The sequence below is a fragment of the Cyclopterus lumpus genome, chromosome 8 (assembly GCF_009769545.1).
Source record: "Cyclopterus lumpus isolate fCycLum1 chromosome 8, fCycLum1.pri, whole genome shotgun sequence".
Classification (NCBI taxonomy): Eukaryota; Metazoa; Chordata; class Actinopteri; order Perciformes; family Cyclopteridae; genus Cyclopterus; species Cyclopterus lumpus.
Window position 1 is genome coordinate 1483466 of NC_046973.1, and position 12500 is coordinate 1495965.

Below are 12500 nucleotides of genomic sequence, written 5' to 3' on the forward strand. Positions count from 1 at the left end.
TTTGTTGTTGTTGTTCACCTGTTCTTGCGTCACAAACACACCGTTTGGCCCCTCTGGGCCTCCGTAGGACAGACGGTTGAGGTATCAGGACTGCTGGCTTCAAACACCGAGCTTATCGGACTAAAACAAATATATTAAAGACACAGAAATGTACCGCGAGTTAGTGTTGTGAAGCTGCTCTCTCTCTCTCGGTTAGTGTTAGCACGCCTCCTCCTCCTCCTCCTCCTCCTCCTCCTCACTAACAAAATAAAAATACTGGTTATGAATGGCTATGATGTCGCCGCCTCATCCAATCTCACGCCCGCTCACACACACTTGAACACAAACACACATACACTCCTCCTCCTCTTCTTCTTCCTCCTCCTCCTCCTCCTCCTCCTCCTCCTCCTCCTCCTCCTCCTCCTCCTCCTCCTCCCTTCATCAGAAGAAGGAGTACTGGTTGTTGATGGCTCTTGGCGCCCTCGCTCCCTCCCTCTCCTCTCCCTCCACAGCTTCGAGTTGGCGTAGAGGAGTGTCCTCCCAGTCGTCACCTCCTCCTCCTCCTCCTCCTCCTTCGACTCCTCCTCCTCCCGGCGGAGGCGAGGGCATCATCACCGTGGCCACGCCTCCTCCACCTCCTGCTCCTGCTCCTCCTCCTCCTGCTCCTCCTCCTCCTGCTCCTCCTCCTCCTGCTCCTCCTCCTCCTCCTCCTCCTCCTCCTCCTCCTCCCGCCACATCCTCCGCCTCACCTCCTCGCTCCTGGGGAGGCGACGGGGGCGGCGGGCGGCCCGGCGGCAGCGGAGGAGGAGGCGGCTGAGGAGGGCTACGGGGTCTGCTGGTCAAGTCTGCAGGGACAGGAAGGAAGGAAGGAAGGAAGGAAGGAAGGAAAGAAGAGGGAATAAGTGTAAATAGAGGAAGGAGGAAATAAGGCCAAAGGTGTAGTGAAGGAGTGAAGTGAGGAGTCGGAAGAGAAAAGGAGAGAAAGTGAGCGACGGTTAAGAGTCTGTGGTGATGAAGTCCATGGTAGTCATGGAGACGGTCCACTACAAGGAGCACGCGCACACACACACGCACGCACGCACTCTCACTAGTGTCTCACTCTCTCTCACTATCACAGAGTGTCTCTCTCACTATCACAGAGTGTCTCTCACTCTCACATAATGTCTCTCTCACTCTCACATAATGTCTCTCACTATCACATAATGTCTCTCTCACTATCACAGAGTGTCTCTCTCACTATCACAGAGTGTCTCTCTCACTATCACAGAGTGTCTCTCTCACTATCACAGTGTCTCTCTCACTATCACAGAGTGTCTCTCACTCTCACATAATGTCTCTCACTATCACATAATGTCTCTCACTCTCACATAATGTCTCTCTCACTATCAGTGTCTCTCACTCTCACATAATGTCTCTCTCACTATCACAGTGTCTCTCACTCTCACATAATGTCTCTCTCACTATCACAGAGTGTCTCTCTCACTATCACAGAGTGTCTCTCTCACTATCACATAATGTCTCTCACTCTCACATAATGTCTATCTCACTATCACAGAGTGTCTCTCACTCTCACATAATGTCTCTCTCACTATCAGTGTCTCTCACTCTCACATAATGTCTCTCTCACTATCACAGAGTGTCTCTCACTCTCACATAATGTCTCTCACTCTCACATAATGTCTCTCTCACTATCACAGTGTCTCTCACTCTCACATAATGTCTCTCTCACTATCACAGAGTGTCTCTCTCACTATCACAGTGTCTCTCACTCTCACATAATGTCTCTCTCACTCTCACAAAATGTCTCTCACTCTCACATAATGTCTGTCACTCTCACATAATGTCTGTCACTCTCACATGTCTCTCTCACTCTCACATAATGTCTCTCTCACTATCACAGAGTGTCTCTCACTCTCACACAATGTCTCTCTCACTCTCACATGTCTCTCACTCTCACATAATGTCTCTCTCACTATCACAGAGTGTCTCTCACTCTCACATAATGTCTCTCACTATCACTGAGTGTCTCTCACTCTCACATAATGTCTCTCTCACTATCACAGTGTCTCTCACTCTCACATAATGTCTCTCACTATCACAGAGTGTCTCTCACTCTCACATAATGTCTCTCACTCTCACATAATGTCTCTCTCACTCTCACATAATGTCTCTCACTATCACAGAGTGTCTCTCACTCTCACATAATGTCTCTCTCACTCTCACATAATGTCTCTCACTATCACAGAGTGTCTCTCACTCTCACATAATGTCTCTCTCACTATCACAGAGTGTCTCTCACTCTCACATAATGTCTCTCTCACTATCACAGTGTCTCTCAGATTGTTTCTCTCACTCTCTCTCACAGTGTTGCTCACTCTCTCACTCAAGAGTCTCTCACTCCCTCTCGGAGTGTCTCTCTTTTAGAGTCCGGTCTCACTTACACACAGTCAGAGATGGGGGTTGATGGAGAGTCGGGATGGCGCGTGGTGATGACATCACAGACTGTGGGCCGACTGCCTGCCCTGTCCCGGCCTGCAAGGGATGAGCCAACGGATACAACAGAGGTCAGAGGTCAGCGGGAGCGTCCCCGTCTGAAGTTAGTTTCTGTTCCCGACATTTAACACCGACTGCGTTCACACGCAACAAATATTACACCGTTATTCCAAATATAATAATACTCTGACTTTGAAGCGGGTCGTGTAAACCTGCGTTTGGAATCTTGGATTACGGCCGCCGCCATCTTGTTTTTTTTGCAACCAGTAAACAGGAAGTGACTACATCTGGACAGAGGAGGATACACAGAGTGAAATATCTGCACACGCGTAGAGCATCTCAACGCCGATTGGCTTTCGCAACACAGCGTCGGGACAATTACTTTCTAATCATTCAGGGGCTTTTATTGTGAAAGGTCAGAACAGAAAGGAGCAGATCTGGTCAGCGGCTATTTTTTCTCACGTAAAAAACTAAAATAAAAAAGGATCGCAGAGCCTCCTCGTCGTCGCGTACGTTTGAAATAAGTCCGATATTTTGTCCGAAAAATTACAGTTAAACATATTTATTATGTTGAAGTTAAAGAAAGTAGGCGCTATTTTGACTGAAATGTTCAAAACGTTTTTCTAACTAAAACTTGAGTTAAAATTTAAATATTGGGAGAATATTCGTGTTTTACAGGGTGTTGGACAAATGTGTTGTTAAAATTGTGTATTTCTGCTCAAATGACAATACTTCCTTGATGCCTGAGAAGTGATGACGGAATGAGACGAGCATTTATTCTCTGGTATTGAACTTCCTGTGCGTGATGTCGGAGGTCATGGAAGCTTTACGAAGGCGTTACGGGCCACCACGTTCACGGCAACCGACTTCCTGCTTCTCTTCTTCGCGTGTTTCTTGGCGGCGAGGTTCGCTCCGTACCTGGCTGGCGAACGGCGGTGGCGCCCACGAAGCTGATGAGCGTGACGTCGGAGGCGCCGCCGGACTCCAGGGGGATCGGGTGCACCCGGAAGTGCTCCAACATGTCGAAGATGGACTGGAACCAGAGGTGCTGCACTCGGCACTGACCGTCCTCGTTCAGGGAGAGACGGAGGTGCTGGAGGACAGAACACACGTGGGCTGACTCTACAGACCATAATCTACTAAATGAACATCATGCAGCCAGAGGAGTTGCCCCCTGGTGTTCACTAGAGGGAATGCAGCTTTAACACATGAAGCATAGACTTCTATACAACCAGAGGAGTCGCCCCCTGGTGGCCAGGAGAGAGAATGCAGCTTTAACACATGAAGCATAGACTTCTATACAACCAGAGGAGTCGCCCCCTGGTGGTCAGGAGAGAATGCAGCTTTAACACATGAAGCATAGACTTCTATACAACCAGAGGAGTCGCCCCCTGGTGGTCAGGAGAGAGAATGCAGCTTTAACACATGAAGCATAGACTTCTATACAACCAGAGGAGTCGCCCCCTGGTGGTCAGGAGAGAGAATGCAGCTTTAACACATGAAGCATAGACTTCTATACAACCAGAGGAGTCGCAGGTACTGAGACGACGAAATGTTAGTCTGCTATTAAACTAATAGAGCGTAGATTTAATTATTAATAAGTGTTGCTGCTAAAGATTTGATTTTTACTTTTTACATACAAGAATAATAAAGAAATGATGCTTAATTCATTGTCTTTCTTTCCCTCACAAAATAATCAGAGCGAAGCAATAAGAGTCCTAGCCTGGATTAAATCCTGCTGATACTCGTCCCACAGTCGGCGGTAACGAACCGGCTAAAGCAGCAATGCAATCGCCGGGTTAATAAAGATATATTGATTAGCTCCCGGACTCACCTTGGCCTTGCCCTGGAAGTTGAAGGTGAGGACGTATTCTCCGCGGCGCGTCTCGCTCTGGCGAACCAGGAAGACGCCGTGGCTCGCCGGGCCGCCAGCCAACACCAGCTGAGCGGCTTTGAGGCGGGACAAGGTGCCGTGGAACCACTGACACTCGCTGAGCGGGTGCTCCACCGCCTCCGCAGGGGTCACCTCCGAGAACAGGAAGGAGCCTGGGTGGTGGAGAACGGCACATGAGGCACTTTATGGACGTGCATGTGACTTTGAGAAACAACGTAAATAATAACGTTCTCATGATGCGTTCAGGCTCTGCTCAGTGAACATGAGTACTGGCTGAAGGTAAATGATAACGTTCTCATGATGCGTTCAGGCTCTGCTCAGTGAACATGAGTACTGGCTGAAGGTAAATGATAACGTTCTCATGATGCGTTCAGGCTCCGCTCAGTGAACATGAGTACTGGCTGAAGGTAAATGATAACGTTCTCATGATGCGTTCAGGCTCCGCTCAGTGAACATGAGTACTGGCTGAAGGTAAATGATAACGTTCTCATGATGCGTTCAGGCTCTGCTCAGTGAACATGAGTACTGGCTGAAGGTAAATGATAACGTTCTCATGATGCGTTCAGGCTCCGCTCAGTGAACATGAGTACTGGCTGAAGGTAAATGATAACGTTCTCATGATGCGTTCAGGCTCCGCTCAGTGAACATGAGTACTGGCTGAAGGTAAATGATAACGTTCTCATGATGCGTTCAGGCTCCGCTCAGTGAACACGAGTACTGGCTGAAGGTAAATGATAACGTTCTCATGATGCGTTCAGGCTCTGCTCAGTGAACATGAGTACTGGCTGAAGGTAAATGATAACGTTCTCATGATGCGTTCAGGCTCTGCTCAGTGAACACGAGTACGGGCTGAAGGTAAATGATAACGTTCTCATGGTGCGTTCAGGCTCCGCTCAGTGAACATGAGTACTGGCTGAAGGTAAATGATAACGTTCTCATGATGCGTTCAGGCTCTGCTCAGTGAACATGAGTACTGGCTGAAGGTAAATGATAACGTTCTCATGATGCGTTCAGGCTCTGCTCAGTGAACATGAGTACTGGCTGAAGGTAAATGATAACGTTCTCATGATGCGTTCAGGCTCCGCTCAGTGAACATGAGTACTGGCTGAAGGTAAATGATAACGTTCTCATGATGCGTTCAGGCTCTGCTCAGTGAACATGAGTACTGGCTGAAGGTAAATGATAACGTTCTCATGATGCGTTCAGGCTCTGCTCAGTGAACATGAGTACTGGCTGAAGGTAAATGATAACATTCTCATGATGCGTTCAGGCTCTGCTCAGTGAACATGAGTACTGGCTGAAGGTAAATGATAACGTTCTCATGATGCGTTCAGGCTCTGCTCAGTGAACATGAGTACTGGCTGAAGGTAAATGATAACGTTCTCATGATGCGTTCAGGCTCTGCTCAGTGAACATGAGTACTGGCTGAAGGTAAATGATAACGTTCTCATGATGCGTTCAGGCTCTGCTCAGTGAACACGAGTACGGGCTGAAGGTAAATGATAACGTTCTCATGGTGCGTTCAGGCTCCGCTCAGTGAACACGAGTACTGGCTGAAGGTAAATGATAACGTTCTCATGATGCGTTCAGGCTCTGCTCAGTGAACATGAGTACTGGCTGAAGGTAAATGATAACGTTCTCATGATGCGTTCAGGCTCTGCTCAGTGAACATGAGTACTGGCTGAAGGTAAATGATAACGTTCTCATGATGCGTTCAGGCTCTGCTCAGTGAACATGAGTACTGGCTGAAGGTAAATGATAACGTTCTCATGATGCGTTCAGGCTCCGCTCAGTGAACATGAGTACTGGCTGAAGGTAAATGATGACGTTCTCATGATGCGTTCAGGCTCTGCTCAGTGAACATGAGTACTGGCTGAAGGTAAATGATAACGTTCTCATGATGCGTTCAGGCTCTACTCAGTGAACATGAGTACTGGCTGAAGGTAAATGATAACGTTCTCATGATGCGTTCAGGCTCTGCTCAGTGAACATGAGTACTGGCTGAAGGTAAATAATAACGTTCTCATGATGCGTTCAGGCTCCGCTCAGTGAACATGAGTACTGGCTGAAGGTACATGGTAACGTTCTCATGATGCGTTCAGGTGTAATCTAGTAAACTGTAGTGTTGGTGATAAACTAGAATGAATCCAGATGTTTTACATGAATATAAAATAGAGATTAGAGATGAATTATTATGTTTAACTTCCTAAAGCCCTGAGCTCATTATTACACTAATGAAGAATATAAATATAATGTTGTACTTTTAACGAAACCCAAACCATAGTTCCGGTTCAATATCTAATAAAATAAAGAAACACCTGTTGCGTCTGGCGTCTCAGCAAAAGGTGTGCCGAGGCTGACTCCGCCTCCGCCGAGAATCCGGCCGTCTGGTTCGTCGAGAGGGGCTCGAGGTGGCAACTCTGGTGGGAGAGGATCCATCAGAGGGGAGGAGCCTCCGATGCCTCCGTAACACACTGAGATAACAACAACAACAACAACATTGGTTTGTATGAGGTACTTCTACACAGTCTGTGTATTACTACAGTAGAAGTACTGTTCTACGTATTTTAGACCCCTAAAAGGATCAATATCAGTTAAAGTGAACGTTATATTTATTATATTTTTATCGTTCTGACGGAGCTGAAGCTGTCGTTTACTCTCTTGAATTCTTAATTAGTTTGATCTAATTTTCCTTTCTTAAATTATGTCTTTTTCTCTCGCTCAGTGTTTACTGTCACGTACTGTTATATAAAGCGTCTCTCTGCTCTCAGCTGTGTTTGTGTGTTTCTCTGAAGGAACACAACAACAACAACAACAACAACAACAACAACACACTAACAGACAGAGGCAGCAGGAGACCAGCAGCTTCAATGGCTGTATTTATGAATGGAGTCTGGTGTGTGAAGACATAATAATTATAGCGTTCACTTTAACCGATGTTGATCCTTTTAGGAGTCTAAAACACCTCCACAGCAGAACTCTGCTTAAAAGCCTACAAACGTCTCAGAAAGAGCTCCTTGTTTAACTTCAAAAGGGATGAAACTCCCAGAAATACCTTGTGAAAGACGGTCGACCATCTCAGGCATCCCGCTGATGTCCAGCGGCCCCAAAGACACACCTTCAGCGTCCTCCTGCTCACTGTGGGAGACAGAAGGGAGGTGCGTCATGTCGCCTGTATGACGCCTCCATGTCGCCTCCATGTCTCCTGTATGACGCCTCCATGTCTCCTCCATGTCTCCTTCATGTCCCCTCTATGTCGCCTTCATGTCTCCTCTATGTCGCCTTCATGTCTCCTCTATGTCGCCTTCATGTCTCCTCTATGTCGCCTTCATGTCTCCTCTATGTCGCCTTCATGTCTCCTCTATGTCGCCTTCATGTCTCCTCTATGTCGCCTCCATGTCTCCTCCATGTCTCCTTCATGTCCCCTCTATGTCGCCTTCATGTCTCCTCTATGTCGCCTTCATGTCTCCTCTATGTCGCCTTCATGTCTCCTCTATGTCGCCTTCATGTCTCCTCTATGTCGCCTTCATGTCTCCTCTATGTCGCCTTCATGTCGCCTTCCTGTCGCCTTCATGTCGCCTTCATGTCGCCTTCATGTCTCCTCTATGTCGCCTTCATGTCTCCTCTATGTCGCCTTCATGTCGCCTTCATGTCTCCTCTATATCGCCTTCATGTCGCCTTCATGTCTCCTCTATATCGCCTTCATGTCGCCTTCATGTCTCCTCTATGTCGCCTTCATGTCTCCTCTATGTCGCCTTCATGTCTCCTCTATGTCGCCTTCATGTCACCTCTATGTCGCCTTCATGTCACCTCTATGTCGCCTTCATGTCGCCTTCATGTCGCCTTCATGTCTCCTCTATGTCGCCTTCATGTCGCCTTCATGTCTCCTCTATGTCGCCTTCATGTCGCCTTCCTGTCGCCTTCATGTCGCCTTCATGTCGCCTTCATGTCTCCTCTATGTCGCCTTCATGTCGCCTTCATGTCGCCTTCATGTCGCCTTCATGTCTCCTCTATGTCGCCTTCATGTCGCCTTCATGTCGCCTTCATGTCGCCTTCATGTCTCCTCTATGTCGTCTTCATGTCGCCTTCATGTCTCCTCTATGTCGCCTTCCTGTCGCCTTCATGTCGCCTTCATGTCGCCTTCATGTCTCCTCTATGTCGCCTTCATGTCGCCTTCATGTCGCCTTCATGTCGCCTTCATGTCTCCTCTATGTCGCCTTCATGTCGCCTTCATGTCGCCTTCATGTCGCCTTCATGTCTCCTCTATGTCGCCTTCATGTCGCCTTCATGTCGCCTTCATGTCTCCTCTATGTCGCCTTCATGTCTCCTCTATATCGCCTTCATGTCGCCTTCATGTCTCCTCTATGTCGCCTTCATGTCTCCTCTATGTCGCCTTCATGTCTCCTCTATGTCGCCTTCATGTCACCTCTATGTCGCCTTCATGTCACCTCTATGTCGCCTTCATGTCACCTCTATGTCGCCTTCATGTCGCCTTCATGTCGCCTTCATGTCTCCTCTATGTCGCCTTCATGTCGCCTTCATGTCTCCTCTATGTCGCCTTCATGTCGCCTTCCTGTCGCCTTCATGTCGCCTTCATGTCGCCTTCATGTCTCCTCTATGTCGCCTTCATGTCGCCTTCATGTCGCCTTCATGTCGCCTTCATGTCTCCTCTATGTCGCCTTCATGTCGCCTTCATGTCGCCTTCATGTCGCCTTCATGTCTCCTCTATGTCGCCTTCCTGTCGCCTTCATGTCGCCTTTATGTCTCCTCTATGTCGCCTTCATGTCGCCTTCCTGTCGCCTTCATGTCGCCTTCATGTCGCCTTTATGTCTCCTCTATGTCTCCTCTATGTCGCCTTCATGTCTCCTCTATGTCGCCTTCATGTCTCCTCTATATCGCCTTCATGTCGCCTTCATGTCTCCTCTATGTCGCCTTCATGTCTCCTCTATGTCGCCTTCATGTCTCCTCTATGTCGCCTTCATGTCACCTCTATGTCGCCTTCATGTCTCCTCTATGTCGCCTTCATGTCTCCTCTATGTCACCTTCATGTCTCCTCTATGTCTCCTTCATGTCTCCTCTATGTCGCCTTCATGTCTCCTCTATGTCGTCTTCATGTCGCCTTCATGTCTCCTCTATGTCGCCTTCCTGTCGCCTTCCTGTCGCCTTCATGTCGCCTTCATGTCGCCTTCATGTCGCCTTCATGTCGCCTTCATGTCTCCTGTATGTCGCCTTCATGTCTCCTCTATGTCGTCTTCATGTCGCCTTCATGTCTCCTCTATGTCGCCTTCCTGTCGCCTTCCTGTCGCCTTCATGTCGCCTTCATGTCGCCTTCATGTCGCCTTTATGTCGCCTTCATGTCTCCTCTATGTCGCCTTCATGTCGCCTTCATGTCTCCTCTATGTCGCCTTCCTGTCGCCTTCATGTCGCCTTCCTGTCGCCTTCATGTCGCCTTCATGTCGCCTTTATGTCGCCTTCATGTCTCCTCTATGTCGCCTTCATGTCGCCTTCATGTCGCCTTCATGTCGCCTTCATGTCTCCTCTATGTCGCCTTCATGTCACCTCTATGTCGCCTTCATGTCTCCTCTATGTCGCCTTCATGTCGCCTTCATGTCTCCTCTATGTCGCCTTCATGTCGCCTTCATGTCTCCTCTATGTCGCCTTCATGTCACCTCTATGTCGCCTTCATGTCTCCTCTATGTCGCCTTCATGTCGCCTTCATGTCTCCTCTATGTCGCCTTCATGTCACCTCTATGTCGCCTTCATGTCTCCTCTATGTCGCCTTCATGTCTCCTCTATGTCGCCTTCATGTCTCCTCTATGTCGCCTTCATGTCTCCTTCATGTCGCCTTCATGTCTCCTCTATGTCGCCTTCATGTCACCTCTATGTCGCCTTCATGTCTCCTCTATGTCGCCTTCATGTCTCCTCTATGTCTCCTTCATGTCTCCTCTATGTCGCCTTCATGTCTCCTCTATGTCGCCTTCATGTCTCCTCTATGTCGCCTTCATGTCACCTCTATGTCGCCTTCATGTCTCCTCTATGTCTCCTTCATGTCACCTCTATGTCGCCTTCATGTCTCCTCTATATCGCCTTCATGTCGCCTTCATGTCTCCTCTATGTCTCCTTCATGTCTCCTCTATGTCTCCTTCATGTCTCCTCTATGTCGCCTTCATGTCTCCTCTATATCGCCTTCATGTCGCCTTCATGTCTCCTCTATGTCTCCTTCATGTCTCCTCTATGTCTCCTTCATGTCTCCTCTATATCGCCTTCATGTCTCCTCTATGTCGCCTTCATGTCACCTCTATGTCGCCTTCATGTCTCCTCTATGTCGCCTTCATGTCTCCTCTATGTCTCCTTCATGTCTCCTCTATGTCGCCTTCATGTCTCCTCTATGTCGCCTTCATGTCTCCTCTATGTCGCCTTGGTCGTTTGTTTGTTTGTTCGGTCGTTTGTTTGTTTGTTTGTTCGGTCGTTTGTTTGTTTGTTCAGGCGTTTGTTTGTTTGTTTGGTCGTTTGTTTGTTTGTTCGGTCGTTTGTTTGTTTGTTCAGGCGTTTGTTTGTTTGTTTGGTCGTTTGTTTGTTTGTTCAGGCGTTTGTTTGTTTGGTCGTTTGTTTGTTTGGTCGTTTGTTTGTTCGGTCGTTTGTTTGTTTGTTCGGTCGTTTGTTTGTTCGGTCGTTTGTTTGTTTGTTCGGTCGTTTGTTTGTTCGGTCGTTTGTTTGGTCGTTTGTTTGTTTGTTCGGTCGTTTGTTTGTTTGTTCGGTCGTTTGTTTGTTTGTTCGGTCGTTTGTTTGGTCGTTTGTTTGTTTGTTCGGTCGTTTGTTTGTTTGTTCGGTCGTTTGTTTGTTTGTTCGGTCGTTTGTTTGTTTGTTCGGTCGTTTGTTTGTTCGGTCGTTTGTTTGGTCGTTTGTTTGTTTGTTCGGTCGTTTGTTTGTTTGTTCGGGCGTTTGTTTGTTCGTTACCTGAGACAGATGCCGTTCCTGATGTCGCTCAGCCAGGCTCTCATCTGAACGGCGTCACGCGTCTCGATCACGTACTGCACCGCCCCTTCCAGCTGAGAGCGAGGAAGAGAAGAAGAAGAGGAAGCTTCAGATTGGACGGTGGACTTCCTCCCGTTAAACTTTTATCTACAATCTTTTATATGTTCTGGCTTTTTTTCCCCTCTAGTCAAACTCTTGCAGGTATGTGCTGACGTTGAACATACTTACAAGTGCTTTTTGAAGCACTTTTACTAGTATTTGCATTTGTTGCCACTTTATACATCTTCTCCACTACATCTAAAAGCTTAAGTTACTTTGCAGATTATTAATACAACATAATCATAGCACAATAATATAATATTTACTTTAAGTATGTTTTGATGTGTTTTACTGCAGTAACATTTTGAATGCAGTACAGTAGTATTAATACAAGTGATGTTAATAAATGTAAGTGATGGAGTTCAGGAGCTACCTGCAGCAGGAAGGTGTTCTCCTTGTCGGGGACCTCCAGCGCCGTGGTGCTCCTCACGTCCCCCATGGAGCAGCAGGGGACGGTCAGCCGGGGCTTCGACGACTGGAGGACGCAAGCGGATGAAAAACGTACTGAATGTTTCTTCTTTCACTAAATGAACCAAAACGCTGACCAGGGGAGATCTTACTGAGAATAAATATGAATATAATATTTATATATATATTTATATATATATATACCCTCTGAACTAAAAACGTAAAACACTCTTTGGATGAAAGGAGTTATTATGTGTTCCTTGAACAGTTAGCGATTGACTGAAAACAAATGAAACTAAATAAAAGCACACAATTAAAACGATATCAAACATAACATGTTGTTCAAAGCTGACCGTGAGCATGCGTCACACTTACTTTGGGTGGAATGAAGAACTCCAGGTAGTAGTCCTCCCCCCGCTCTCCCCCCTCTCGGTCTCTCTCTCGGAGGACCAGGCGACACTTGTGCCAGCGCCCTCCTCTCCAGGGAACGTTGCCCCCGCTGGCCAGCGGCTGCACCGGGCTGGCCGCGGCCGCCACGGCCGAGTTGTTGTTGTCGGCGCCGTGATGCAGCAGGCCGAAGGAGAAGCCGGAGAAGCCGTGGCTTCCGGCGAACTCGTCGGTGGACGAGCTGACGCTCACGCCGCCCTCCCTC

At 47.9% G+C, this 12500-nt stretch overlaps 1 protein-coding gene across 1 annotated transcript in view; it reads right to left on the minus strand.

The window, feature by feature from the left end:
• Positions 1-704: 704 nt before the first annotated feature.
• Positions 705-12500, minus strand: part of sh2b1 (SH2B adaptor protein 1) — a 15482-nt gene continuing 3686 nt past the window's right edge. Inside the window, 9 exon segments of the mRNA XM_034540162.1 lie at positions 705-824; positions 2421-2511; positions 3391-3565; positions 4307-4518; positions 6685-6840; positions 7422-7504; positions 11324-11415; positions 11814-11915; positions 12224-12500. The exon segment at positions 12224-12500 is cut by the window's right edge and continues 905 nt beyond it. Coding sequence (XP_034396053.1) covers positions 803-824; positions 2421-2511; positions 3391-3565; positions 4307-4518; positions 6685-6840; positions 7422-7504; positions 11324-11415; positions 11814-11915; positions 12224-12500 — 1210 coding nt within the window. The 3' untranslated portion in view covers positions 705-802.